At 45.4% G+C, this 14,460-nt stretch overlaps 1 protein-coding gene across 7 annotated transcripts in view; it reads left to right on the top strand.

The window, feature by feature from the left end:
- Positions 1–14,460, top strand: part of RTKN2 (rhotekin 2) — a 119,823-nt gene that overhangs the window by 71,636 nt on the left and 33,727 nt on the right. For 3 of the 7 annotated variants that reach the window (XM_072340134.1, XM_072340135.1, XM_072340128.1), the window contains exon 3: positions 13,063–13,262. In XM_072340134.1, coding sequence (XP_072196235.1) covers positions 13,063–13,262 — 200 coding nt within the window. Of the gene's footprint in view, positions 1–7,575; positions 7,628–9,020; positions 9,477–10,183; positions 10,243–13,062; positions 13,263–14,460 lie in introns of those variants that run through there. The other 4 variants (XM_072340132.1, XM_072340133.1, XM_072340130.1 and 1 more) reach the window with 4 other exon arrangements.

Raw genomic sequence — 14,460 nt, 5'->3', positions numbered from 1 at the left:
GAAGCTGGTCAAGTAGCATTTCAGTGCTTCAGATAACCTCTCAAGTGTGTGGGCTACCGGCTGGGCTGTAATTTCTTGCTCACTTTGTCCTGTGTCACCTTGACGGGCTGTGGCTGCCCAGTTTGTCATGTGGTACAGGAGGGATGGCTTTGAACCGCACTCACCTTGGTCCTGGGGTTCCTCCTTTGTTGGAGGAGAGCTTCAGCAGGATCAGACATGCAGTTGTGACCCTGCTTTCTTAGCTGCTATCCCTTATTCCATTAACTCCTCTGTTGTCTCCATCCTGCACTGCTCCAGGTCAATGCTGATGCTGAGAGATGCAGATGGAAGTGAGGTACACTCAGCTGCTGCCTGGAGCCCCATTCACTTCTAACACTGACTGTAACGTGAGCCCTTGTGGTCCTGGGGATAGCAAACATGGATGGCTGTGAGGGAGTCAGGTCAGCTGTAGGCTGACCTACATGGCCTTGGATCAGTTGCATCTGAAGTACCCAGTAATCCTCCATCCAGGATTTCACAGAGTTAACTCGTACTGTGGATGTTTGTTTTGCTGGATTGGGATTCTGTTCATCATCTCCTGGGTGATCCCATCTGGAAGTACAGTTCAGTTGTTCTTTTCAGTAGTCACTGAGGAGCACTCTCACCTTGCTCTAACAATAAGTGTGCATTCTACAGTGGAGAACGTACATCATTACACATCTGAGCTTCACCCCTGTGATTTAAATCTGGGGTGGGTAGAGCCCATCGCTATCACTCACACAAAGCCCAAATGTACACAGCCATAATGTATGACTCACCTCTGAAATGTTGCCAGGTGCTGGGGAGGCATTACCCCAGTTATTTGTATGCATCTCTTTCTTTCAAAATCTCTTTTAAACATTTTGCAGTCAGGCTTCCAGAAGGGTAAGTGTTATTTCAGTGAAGCCTGCATGTCCCAGCCTGCCTGGTGCAGTGTGCAAAATGTTCACAATATTCAACTTTTTCAGGCAGTGATCTGTACTTGCCATGCCTGGTCCCATAGCTGCTGATCTGGGGTGGGAAACTGATCAGCAGACCTCTTCCTATGTAAATCATGCTTCAGAAGAGAAGTAAATTTTGTTTGGTGGACAATTCCACTTTACTGAAAGTAGCTGAGAGAAACCAGTTTCCTTTGCAATAGCTACACATGTTGTTTATCTTCTGTTTTTTCCCCATCCCAGACAAGGAGGGTAGGTGAGTCAGTTCTGTTTTATTTGTAGCCACTTTCCCCTCAGGCTCCCAATGCTGAAATGTTTGCTGTTTGATTTTTTTCTTGTGGCATAGAGCTGGATTCTCCACTAACAGTTTGGCTGCATTCATCAGCCTCTGCTCTGCCTTGTTTGTTCACTAGTTGGCTTTGAAAAGGAGTGGCAGAGAGGTTAGTCTCTGCTCATCACGCCCACTCTCCCTGCTCTGGTCATCACTGTGTACTCCAGTCAGATTGTAGGAGATGTGAATCTGTACTGAGTTTCTGTTGTGGATGTTTTATAGAGCAGTGTGTGAATATACGTACACACAAATGCACGCGCTTTACTGCTGCATACAGACGAGATTTTGGGTTGGGCTCTGGCAAGTACCACATCCCCCCCCACTGCGCTGTAAACCTGTGTGTGAAAACGGTGCATCTTTCCAGTTCCATTTGTCTGGATGCTGGAAGGCACGGTGCTTTTCTCAGTGTTTGAGCATGAACTACACATGCACGTGTTACTTGAGATGCTGAAACTTACCCACGTTTAGTATTTAGCACTTCCTTTCTTTTTTATTGCAAAGCAGGAATAAAATCTAATGAAAGACCTTAGAAAACCTGTAAGAGCTATTTCAGTGACTCATATGGTAGTGGTGCTCAGACCAGGACTCAAGTTAGCTTTGTGAGCAGATAAATTCTAAGTGGATCAGACATACAACAAAGTTTATGTTGCTGTCACAGGCACCCATGCCCACCTAGAAGGAAAAAGACTCTGCAGCGCATTTATGGCGGAATAACTGAGCAGCACAGTACTTACAGCAACACTGAACTAAGAAGAAGAGGAACATATACACTGGCTTTGGGTGGCTACCGAGTGCTGGCTAGCTTGTTGCTGCTCTTTAGGGGAGTCTTAGATCTGATCATTGAAAGTCAATTCAGCTTTTGATTTTTTTTTTTTAAAGGTAAAGACTGCATTTTCAAATGAGTTTTGCTGTCACAACAAGAAGAGGCTGCACGCTGTGTGGCTGCTCTTGCTCCTGCAGCAGTTTGTTGGGCCAAGGCTGATACCAGCTTCCAGTACTTTTGGATCTCCTTAGTGATCTTGTAGGCTAGCCCTATCTGAAGCTTGAAGCTGTTCAACTTTACGCTTCTCTACCTGTACTGTTTCATGCTTTTCTGGTTAGAAAAGGAGCGCAGTGTTCATGTGGGTTGATTTGCACTGTTCTTCCCATACCCGATGAGAGCTGTCAGGTCACGGCGGTTTGGCTGTGATGTGGTGAGATGGCTCCAGGCATATTTTCTAAAAGACGGGAGAAGATTGAGGAGTGTCAGCTGTGGGAACGGCCTGCCTTTCAGCCATCTTACGTTTTCCTCAAAAAAAGTTACTTTGGTTAGCTAGGAGATGTAATAAAATATAACTAACACCTCCAGAGAGAGGAAGAGCTGGAGGAACTTCTTGCAGCTGGGTTGCTATGATGGGTTTAATGTGCTCATTATAAAGGGGAAGAGTTGTGTGGGCTCAAAAAGCTGGCAGAGCTAGGCTGGGTGCCCACTCCTGGCTGTGTTCTGGATGCAGCCCCTTTTTTTACAAATTACTTCCCCTGTTGAGGCTTCTCTTTCCATATAAAAATGGGGACACCCAACGTGGGCTATGTCGGACATGCTCCAGTGGGCAGTGTGAGCTGCTTTGGTAGCGGCCCCATGCTTGGACCTGCCTCTGTGCTGGATGGAGGCTGCTCTGCTGCAAGCAGAAGTCCCAGGGCACTGTAACCCTGGGAGGAGGCCTTCAAGGGACAGGAACACCTGAAGTTTCTGCTGCCTTTTCCTAGGGGAGCACCAGAATGGGCGCAGCCCTGTAACACAGCTGTCTCTCTGCTCCCCGGACTGTTGTCCTTCTGAGATGCTCAGCAGGGCAGCAGCCCTTTGGCAGCACCACTGAGTCTTCCAGTTCTGGTATGGGGACAGATAGTGGCAGCGCAGAGTCACGGCGTTGCTGGTGACAGTGGGGGCACTTCAGTAGGAACATGGCCACAGCAAAGTTGCCTTACTTAAGCCAGCTCTGTACAGCAAGAGAGGTACATTCCAGGCATTAATTGTATGATTAGCCTGCAGAATTGTGAATTGAGTGATGAGATGATGGAACAGAGCCAAGAGGTGGGGAGTAATTGCTGTTCCCAGAGGTCTTCCAAAGTGAGATGCAGTCTGCTGCAGGAAGGGGTCCTTTCAGGATGAAGCTGTCCCACTCGGAAAAAAAAAAAAAAAAGAAAAAAAGCAGAGTGAAATACAGTAAAAAACATGCCAGGATAGCTTCTTTAAAGGAACGTTTCACCCTACAGCAAAGCCTTTCCCTCTTTGGGACTTGTTAAAATATAGATGTTTTCTCAAAAGGAGAGAAAATACAAAGCACACCATCAAAGTGGAAGTTCAAGCTATTTCGTTCTGCTGGTGTTCTTTCTGCAGTGGACATAGGATGGTAAGGAGTTTCTTTTAAAAGCTCATACCAAGTGCCTTCCACGTGAAATAATTTTTAGCTAATGGCTTTTAGCTGATGGCTTTATGCAGATTCTTTTCAAAAGAAGGCTCTGAGGTTGATGATGTCCTCATTGATAGGGGATAAGAAGTGCAAGGAACTTCTGAGGTCTAACGATACATGCAGGTAGCAAGCAGGCAGCAGGCAGCACGGATAACAATCCATGGAAAAAACTGCAAAACTGCATAAATAAAAGATGCAGCTCTGGAAAATGCTGTGCTCCTGCCACTGCCACATCTGCAATGAAAATGTGAGAGTACATAATTTGAAGGATGTGACAGCTGATATAAAACAAGACTGCTGAAAACAGATGTTTTCACATAACTTCTCTTTCAGATAGTAGGTCCCAAAGACTGTGATTCAGTGCTGCTAGTGCAGCGTGAGACTGGAAACTGAATATATCCTGACTAAAGGAAAAGAAATGGAGTTGTGCAGCATGGGGCTTTCTATCTTTTCCTCAGATTTCTTGCACCTAGGTGGCAGTTAGGTATATCCTAACAGATCCTCCTGCACAGAGCAGAAACAGAACACCAGCTGTTCCCATCCAAATGGGGCTTGCTTTTGTCTCCTGGCTCACTGACTAATTTGTATGTTACACTCACGTGAGCATTTCAGAACTGAGTTTGGGCACGTTCTCAGCTTCCCATTCCCTCTTGAAACTTTTAATCCTGTTTGTTGGGTTTTCTTTAAACCACGTGATTCCACTTAGTTGATAGCGCACAAACACGGGATCTAGTGCTAGAAATGGCTTCCTACGACTCATATTGTTTTCTAAAATAAGCAATTAAATATATGTGTGTTTGTGTAGCTCATACATGCATCTAAGCATAACTAGTAGTTTTTATTCTTCTCGATTAAATTGTCTGTAAAAACATGAGGTGCTCTTTATTGTTACCATTACTTGTAATTTAAAATACTAACAATGACACGAAGTGTTGTCTCAGCTCATTTAACAGGCCATAAAATGGCTAAGAGGATTATAGAAATCTCTGACAATCCAACCTCAGGTGAAATATAGTACTCATATTTGCTATTCAACCGCTGCTTTTTCATAATGGTGAATAAATATGGGTTGTCTTGTTAGGCAAATAATGCTATTATTAGCAAGAAATGTTTCCATCTCACATTGGGAAGAGCATAGACGTAGTCCAGTTCCATTCCCTTCCTCTGGGTCGACTTCAAAGGGAGGTGAAGTAACAGAATAAAGTATTTGGCCCATCCTACGCTGAAATCATAGCCTGAAATAGGATGAAAACATCCTGCCCTCTCTTTGAGTGTAAGGAATTAACAAGACCTCATTTGCTTTGCAGGATGTTTCTGTCCTTAGATCTCTCTACCTCTGGAAAAATATATTTTAGTCCCTCTTATGTGAAAATGGACAATTTTGATCTGTTGAGCGATTCAACAAAAAATCCTCACCTGTATAAAAAGCTCTGTCTCTGATCCTAGGCTTGTCCCCCAGAACAGCCTTACGCCTTGAATTTGGTCCCAGAATCCGCAGTGTGTGATGAGACAAATGCTTCCTATTTTGTCTGTTTTGAGGTCTTGTGGAGGTAAGTTACTTCACACTGCTGTGACAGCCTAGAAGGGAGAGGGAAACACCCTCTCCAGACTGCTCATAGGAAACAAGGAAAAACAAACAGAATGAGCCAGGCTCTCCCCCCTCCATCTGGCCTCATAACTCTTCAGTACAGCTGAAGGAGAGCACTACCTTGCCTCCAAATGTTGGCAGCAGTAGAAAATACAAGCAGAGTTTGGGTTTAGGAGGAGGTTTGGTGGAGACAAGGAACTAGGAACACTTGGAATGGAAAGCCGGTGCTTCTAAACATTTAGATCCCCTTGTTTTTCTTGTGGGCATATTTCTTTCATAGAAGCACGGTCGCTCAGTGGTTTCTTGTGCTCCATCTCATTAAGAAATAGGACATAACTGCAAGTGTTGTTTTCCTTGAGGACAAGAGGTTTAAAACTTGTGATAGAAATTTCCAGAAACGAATAGTTGTTACGTGCCTTTTAAAAGGTATGTTGGTAGTAACTGTTTATTCTTTGGTTTTAACCGAGTTGTTTTCATGCTCTTAAATAAAATCTCCCTTATTCCTTCCTGCTTTGGCCCTTTGTTGGCCTGATCAGTTTGACGGATGTAACCAGTACCCAATGATGACTTAGAAAAGAGCAGAAGAAATAAGAGCTTTGTGGCAGGAAGTGTTACAGAGCTATAGACGCTTGCAGCCCTGTGTCTAACTGGGCCACTGCTGAGATGAACCAATGGCATACTCATGAGAAACACTACTTAGGATAAAGTAAACATTTGTAGTAAACTTAGGTTCCTTCCCATGCCCCTTTAAATATCCTCCCTGAGACAGGATCAAAACAACCTAGAAATGTGAAATGCAAAGAAATAGTGTTGATTTGCTGTGGGTTTTCTGGGCCTTCCATATGGGCTATTGTGCCTCAGTTATTTGGGGTAGCAGCCATCAGCCCAGAATGTGCCTTGCTAAGGGATAGTCTCTAGTACTGCAGTATTGCAGCGCTGAGGGAACTCCAACACTCGTGGCTGCCCACCTGGTACCTGATGTTGCTCAGCCTCAACACCACGTAGCTCTGCCATTCTTGGCTCCTTAGGTGCCTGTACTGTGGCACTTGGAAAAAATCAGACCAAATGGCAAACTCACTTCAAGCAGAGACCATTTGCTGTGTGTTGTGGGCTTCTGAGATTCACTAAATTGTATTAAAAAAGAATAGAAGACCATCTGCAAATACTCAGCTTGTATCCACCTTCAGACAGCGGCCCTGCTATTGAGCTAGATGGAGAATCTCTCCTTTTTACTGCGAGGTTATTGTCAGAAGTGGCTTACAACTGTTCTCCCAGAAATAGATGGTAGTTGTGTGGGTAACAAAGGCAAAGTGCTTTCTGTCACGATTTTCTCATATAGGAGTTTATCTTTAGATTTGCAGTATTCTCAGAGCACTTATTCTCTGTTTCAAATTTGACATGACAAACTGTTTAAGTGATCCAGTGACTTTTCACTTGCACATGCAAGATGGAAAAATCATAACAAACTTGATGCTAAAAGTGGAACATCAAATGCTGTGTGAGATTCTCCCATAGCACAAGGTGGTGACTTCACCAGTAGGCTGCCCGGTCAGCTTTGGATCCAGCTTTGGATCCAGCTTTGAATGCAGCTGTCATGGAGAGGGCATTTTACACACCAAATGTCACCTGCAGTATATACATCAGGAATCAAAGCAGGGCTGTATGTCCAACAACGAAACTTGGGTACAATATGAACACGACAGCACAGAATCTGTTAGAAAGCCTTTTAATACTGAATATCCTTCTAATATTGAGCAGTGGAAAGGACCTCTCTGAGTTTATTATGACCACAATTTGTGTGCTCACATAAAAGTCCCCATATCAGTAATGGATCCAAGTAGTCAGTTTCAAACAACTTTGAGTTTGGAAGGAATTAAAAATAATTTTGGTCCTTCAGATTCTGTGAAGATAGGAAATCATATTGAAAAGAGGAACATATATATTAGTAAAAGTAAGGAAAGGCTGCTAAACTTATGCTTTATTAGACACTGTGCCCACATTCTGCGTCTTCTCAGCTGGAGGAGGGCTTCTAGTTTGAAGCTGCCAACCACCTGTGAGGATCCTTGTGCAACAGGGCGCTTCTGAGGAACATGACTTTGCCACCTGCATGAGGACCACAGCTGAATCAACTTCTAAATCAGTGCCCTGGGTCTCCCAGGCAGAAACAGGAATACCTGGTACTGGTCAGCCTTGGCTAACTGTGCTTTATAACTTGTTTGTGCATGAGCATCTTGAAAACACGGAGGATTGTGAAGCTGCAGTTTGAGGTCACATGGTGTCACTCAACTTTTAATGTTCTCAGGTTTGAACTCAGAAATTGTTTTCCAAATTCACGTGGCGGTGGATTTTTTTGCAGCTTGTGATTTCTGTTACAAAACATACTTGGAGTGCGTTTATCCCACTACAGTGTCTTTGAGAGGCTAAAGTATTTCAGTTGGGAGGCACTTTGAGATGGGACTGACTTAAGGAATACTGGGCAGAGAAGAGTTTCTGGACTCTTATCTGGAAAAAGGCAAACCAATTCCTTGTTCCTTTTCAGCCTTTTACTGTTTCTTTTGGAAATCCAATGGGAATATGAAGTTGTTACCAAGATAGTTCATTGAGGTGCCATAAGTATTACAGAAAAGCATCGCGCAGAGAGGTGACCCCAGTGCCAACTGGAGCATTAGAGCAGCAGAATGAGGGCTGCAAAACGTTTACAATGAAATTAGAACAGAAGAAGCTCTCAAGGTAAACCTAATCTGCGTAAACCTGAGATAACAAGTGGTTATGTTGGTTATGTTAAGCTACTTTGTGTCTAATTGTCAGAGAAAGGTACTGAAGATGCAACCCAAATAATTTAGGCACTTGGCTATTTTAGGATGATGTGTTCACTGGCTGAGTCCGTGACTGCCCTAGAGAAGATGTCTACTTTCAGGCTGCTCGGGTGAAACGCAGCCTTTGAACTTTGCTTTTGTGAAACCTCAGCAGGGTTGAGCGGTAGCTTATTGCTGCTGGCTGGATGATTTTCACATTACCAGTCAAAACTGAAGCAGAAATGTAAGACAATAAGGTAGTAAAGCTGTTTAATTTGTTTTGTAGGACTAAATGTTGGCTTTCTGTCCAGATAAATCATTGGGAAGACTTTAAGTGACCTCAGCTGGCTGAAATGAGGGAACGAGTTAATGAGAGTAACAGCTGTGCCTTTTAGGTTAGCCCTGACTCCAGTAAGCCTGCAGGTAAACACCCTAAACTCCAGAGTGCCTGGTTAACCAGCGGTTTGCTTTTCCATTTACAGCAAACTCAGTACGAACCAGTTATTAAAAAGCCTTGCAAATACTTTTCCGGGTATCCAGTACAAATCTTTCTATATTTCCATCCAGGTGAAACCTAAATAAGAGTTGAATAGATTTCTACTGGCACACTGATGATATTCAAGGAGTAGGTGTAGCAAGCTGTGGGAATCAAGAAATTAAGACAAATATTGCGGTGCTGTCAAGAGTAGGTGTAGACATTTTGTACCTGCTAAACTAAAATGATGAGCCTAGCATTTAAAATAACGTAACGCTCAAGAGGAGGGCTGATTTTAGGCAGACAATGATCTTTCCTCTGCTATCTAGTTTCCCTGATGCTCGAAGGAAGCTAAATGCTTTGCAATGCAAAATAGAGTGGCGAATAAAGGATGTGTGAAGGCGGGATTCGGCTGAAAAAAAAGCCCCTTTGCTCGAGCAGCCCCGGCAGGCAGGCTGTGTTTTGCTCGCCCCGCCCGCGCCGTGCGCAGCCCCAGCAGGGCCGTCGGGGTCGCCCCGGACCTGCACCTCGTGCTCTCCGGTCCTGGGGCCCTTCAGCGCGATCTGGAGAGGAGAACGCAGTGACAGGGTTTCCATTGCTACCTGCTGGAGTTAGTTGGAAGTGAGGGAGCAGAACAGCGGCCAGCTGGATCCCGGTTCTGCAGGTAACGCAGATGGCACAAAGCCATCTTTGCTCGATCGGTGTGAGAGCAGCAGGAGGGCGCACGTGCTGCGGGCTGTGTGTGGGCACGGCATCCCGCCCCGCTGCTCCTGCAGGAAGTCAGCTTAAAGCCTCAGCCTCGTGCTCCGGGGGGAAGAAGGACTAGGAGTTGGGTGAGACGTTCCATTTATTCGTGGGAAATGGCCTCAAGTTGCGCCAGGGTAAGTTTGGGATGGTGTAAGGAAAAACTTCTTTACGGAAAGGGTTGTTAAGCGCTGGGATAGACTCCCCGGGGATGTGGTGGAGTCACCATCCCTGGGCCTGTTTGGATGCGGTGCTCAGGGACGGGGTTTAGCAGAGGGTTGTTAGTATGGTAGTATGGTTTGCTTGTGGTTGCACTCGATGATCTTTAAGGTCTTTTCCAACCTGGGCGATTCTATGATTTATTTTTTTTAATCGAGCATCTGGCAGATGAAATGAATCATGAGGCAAGAGAAAAGGAGAAAAACCAATGTCTCTAGTAAGTGAATGCAAAGCAGAGCAGCGCAGGAGCAGATAGGCAGTAGAGATCTGCAAGGGCTGCAGGCGCGTGCTCCTCGTGCTGTTAGCAGTCACGTTCTGGGACGTATTGAGGCGAGGATTTGCTACACAGCCTGTACTGCAAACCACTGTCATTAGCATCTACGACTCTTGGGAAGCTGCCGCAGATTCCGGGGCGCTGTCGGTAAAAAAGAAGAAGGCTTTAGAGGCGCTGATGTCGTGCGGCGGGTTGGGGCACAGCGTGTCCTTCCAGGGGCTGCTACAGCCGCAGTGCTCCGAGGCGGCGCAGCGAGCGGCGCGGGCAGGCCGCCCCAACGCGGCCGTTGCTCGGGACGCGCGGGGCGGGGCGGCGGCCGTTGCGGAGGGCGGGAGTTTTGAACGGCGGCGCTGCCGAGGAGGATGCAGCGGAGCGGGGCGGGCGCTGCCGGCGCGGCGGGCACCGGGCGGGTGAGGAGCGGGCACCGAGCGGGACGATGAGGAGGGGAGGGACGGGGCGGGTTGCGTTGCGTTTTGTTGCCCGCTGCGGGGCGTCACGCGTGTTCCTGTCCGCGTGCTGCCGCGGGAGCCCGCCTGCCGTACCCGCGGCGCGGGGAGACCGCTGTGCCTTTGGGAGACTTGTGCAATGGGTTTTGGCTTTGTGGCGTCTGCTTGGGCTCAAGGAGTGAGTGATGGTTTCGTAGGGGCAGGCGGGGCCTTGCTCAGCCTTTCTGGGCTGCGTGAATTTGGACTCGGAATAAAAAAACGGCTCAAATAAAAAAGTATTTGCTTCTCCTTCTGGAACGAGAACGGAGACGGGGCGGTGCCCTCCAGGGGTGGTGCTGCGGTCGGTGCTCTTTAGCATCTATATTACCCACATCAGCCCTGGGATCAAGTGCATTCCCAGCAGCTTTGTGGATGACACCGAGCTGTGTGGTGTGACCTGGTCAGCCCCCAAGGGACAGACGCCATTCGGAGCCCTAGGCAGGCTGGAGCAGTGGGCCCAGATGAACATGATGAGCTGCAGCAAATCCAAGTGCAAGGTCTTACACCTGGGTTGTGGCAACCCCCTGTGCAAGCTGGGCAGTGTAAGGATAGAGCACAGCCCTGCCAAAGGAGCTGGGGGTACTGGTGGATGGCGGACTGGACAAGAGCCAGCAATGTGCCATTGCAGTCCAAGAAAGACAGCCGAATCCTGGGCTGTATCAAAAGCTTGGCTAGCAGGGTGAGGGAGGTGATCCTGTGCTTCTACTCTGCGCTGGCAAGGCCTCACCTGGAGTACTGTGTCCAGATGTGGAGTCCTCGGTACAGGAGAGATGTGAACCTGTTGGAGCACAGCCAGAGGAGGGCCAGGAAAATGGTACAAGGGATGGAACACCTCCCATATGAGGACAGGCTGAGAGAGATGGGCTGTGCAGCCTGGAGAAGAAAGGGAAGGCTCCAGGGAGACTTGAGAGCAACCTTTTGGTATTTAACAGGGGGGCATAAGAAAGAAAGAAAGAGGATGGGCCCTTTAGCAGGGTGTGTTGTGATAGGATAAGGGGGAATTCTTTCAAACTAAAGGAGGGGGGATTTAGATTGAATATAAGGAAGACTTTTTTTGCGATAAGGGAGGTGAGGTGCATGCTTCTGTATGGCAGCAGGTCCCATGTCAACAAGAGTGAAGCTGCTGTCTTTAGCAGAGGGGCTGGTAAATAGAATAAGAGTTCTAAACTGCAAAAGGTTTTTGAGGTAGCTAGAAATATAGAGCGTTACAGCTTGGGCTGTGCTGTGCTGAATATGGAATATTCATATGCTGAATATGCTGGCTTATGGACCAGAGCTGTTTTTCCTGTAGGGTTGGCAAATGGGGGTGGTTTGCAAAGAGAAATGTTCTGCGAGCAGATGGAAGAACAGCTGAAACATTAAGTCTCTTTAGATGATGGCATCAGGCCTTCAAAAGCAATAAAAGCCATTCCTGCAAAGACAGGAGGGAATAGCTGGTGGCTGTGCAGTGAGCTTCCACCTGCTGCTTGTGACTGCTATAAAGGGTTGCTTTCTCATGTCAAAGGCAGCTAATGACAGCGAGTCCCAATCAAGTAGAAAATCTGCCTCACCCCTTTTGGGTTCTGCATTTCTCTGGTACTTGAGTTGTTGGGAAATTAGTTCCCTTCTGCTTCTGTTCTGGTTAGAGCCAATTGCCAGTACTTTTCTATCAGCTGGAATACTGAACTTGCAAATTGAAATTATTGTACCAATTTCAGGCAATTGCTTATAGATCTGTCCACAGAGCACTTGTTATGACTTCAAATGTATGAGCTCTATACAGCTGAAAACAGATGATTCTTTCAATTCAGAGGTAGCTGGGACACTTCCTCAGTGTCAAAAAAGCCTCATCGCTCATCTGCAGTGTGTTTGCAAGCCCAGTAGTACTGGGTTTTCACAGTAGTACTGTGATAACCTGTTTTTTGTGTGCCAGAAATATTGTGCTTGGTCAGGGCACATCATGAGGAAGCTGTTATCACATGGCATCTAGCACACCTTTGGAGGCAGCAAACAGCCAATGGCCCTTCACCTTCTGGGTCAGTCTGGATAGAGCTGTTTGAAATGTCAAGTGAAGAATATTGTATATTTATAAACATTTCATGAAATGGGAAGAAGTTGATTTCTTATAATACCTTAAAAATATTCGGTCCTTCAGAAGAACTGATGCAGTGACTGATGGACAAGTCGTACTTTGGAATGAATAATCACTGGGTGCATGACCGTGCCATCAGGCAAGACACGGATGTAACTTCAGCATGAGACGAGCACCATCACAGCCTGAAGTAGTCAAATGTTGGGATATTCTCCTCTTTTTCACATCTAGTTGACACCCCAGTCATGTCAACCAGAAGTGAAAAATGGTGTTTTTCAACCCTTTTCAAGGTAGCCAAAGAACTAGATGTAGAATATTCCAGATGTTTTGAAATATGATATTCCTGAGTGTTAAGATTACTGCACTCGAAATCATTGGGAAAAAAAGTTACTCTGTAAGCTTTGTTCAGTTAGGCCTCACAGTGACTGTAGAATAGGGGGTATACTATCACCCCATAAATGACACGCTGAACCACATAGTTTTTTAGTAACTTTCAGATGCTGTGGTGAACTACTGTTAGCAGGTGGTTTGGAATCTACAGTAATAACTGTAAAGGCTGCTTATAATTTAACCAGGGCTTTCTGTCCCAACTGTATGGTAAATAGGGCTCCTTAAAAAGTCAGGCTACTTTCAGGTGGATTTATGTGTAGTCTTTGTTGTTTTTGCATATCTAGGAATGCAACATCCAAGAAAAGATGAACTTTGAAATCCGCATACGGGAAGGCATCTGTAAACTGCTTACAGTGAGCACACAGAAAGACCAGCTTTTGCAAGCAGTTAAAAACCTGATGGTCTGCAATGCGCGGATACGTGCATACAGGACAGAGCTGCAGAACCAAAGGGAAGAGCCTGTCTCATGCAGGACTGGAGGGTGGTGAGTAAAAACTCTAATTCACACTGAGCATTATGAAGAGGGCTTTTGTGTATGTGAATTGTCTTGTACCATGCACATGCACGTTGTTGTTTTAAGTCATTGCTTTATAAGACCATTCCAATATCCTTCTTTATTTTAGAAAATTAAATACAAGTCATCTTTTTCTGGGCAGATTTTATCGTTGACATTAAACAAGTTCAGCTTATGAATAGCAGTTAATGTCATAGATGTATTTTCTTGATTACCTTTAGCATATAAAAAGATGTCTAGCCTGTTCTTAAGGAACAAGACAAAATTATTCCAATCAAAGTACATGCATACTTTTTGTTCCTTCTATTCCTAAGGTCTCTTTAATGACAGAATTATCATGGCTAATTGGTACCCTCTGCTGGCCACTTTGTTAACTACATCAACAGAATAAAAGTACAACTTCATGAATACTAAGTCTGTTTAATAACCAGTATTCTCATTTTATGTCTTGATTGAGCTCAAGTATACACTGTTTATTTGGATAAGGCTTTTTTTTTCCCCAATGGAATAGATTTTGGAGGCAGTGTTATGAATTGTGGTGTGGAGACACAATTGCTTTCAGGTTCTTTAATGAAATAACTGTGTTGCAGTTCAGTGTAGAAGCTCTTCAAGTACATGCTTAGCTTCAGTATATTGGATCCCTAGGAATAACCTGCTATTTTTTTGCTTTCAGAAATGTATCATTACAAAGGAGAGAATTGCATTTTCTGACTATGTCAACTATGATTATGAAAGCTGATTTTGAAAACTAGCATTTTAATTTGTGTAATTATTGCAATTGTATTGCTTTTTCTTATGAAGTAATGACCTTTATAGTGATTTGTTTTTTATTTATATTTTTAACGATGGTCTAACGTGAAATATGTATGTGTAAATCGGCACACAACTCTTGGTCTTTGATGTCTGTAACATGGCACAGATACTTAGTTTAGAAAAGACCTCCGAGGTCATCCATCCTGTCCAACTATCCACCTACCACCAATATTGCCCACTAAACCACATCCCTTAGTACCACGTTCTCGAATGCCTCCGGGGGCAGTGACTCCACCACCCCCCTGGACAGACTGTTCTGGAGCTTGACCTCTCTTTCAGAAAAGAAGCTTTTCCTGTTATCTATCCCAAACCTCCTCTGGCACAGTCTGAGGCCATTCTATCTTGTCCTGTCACT

This window comes from Excalfactoria chinensis, chromosome 6 (assembly GCF_039878825.1).
Source record: "Excalfactoria chinensis isolate bCotChi1 chromosome 6, bCotChi1.hap2, whole genome shotgun sequence".
Lineage (NCBI taxonomy): Eukaryota > Metazoa > Chordata > Aves > Galliformes > Phasianidae > Excalfactoria > Excalfactoria chinensis.
The sequence above is the reverse complement of the archived record's forward strand: the minus strand, read 5'-3'. Positions and strand labels throughout refer to the sequence as shown.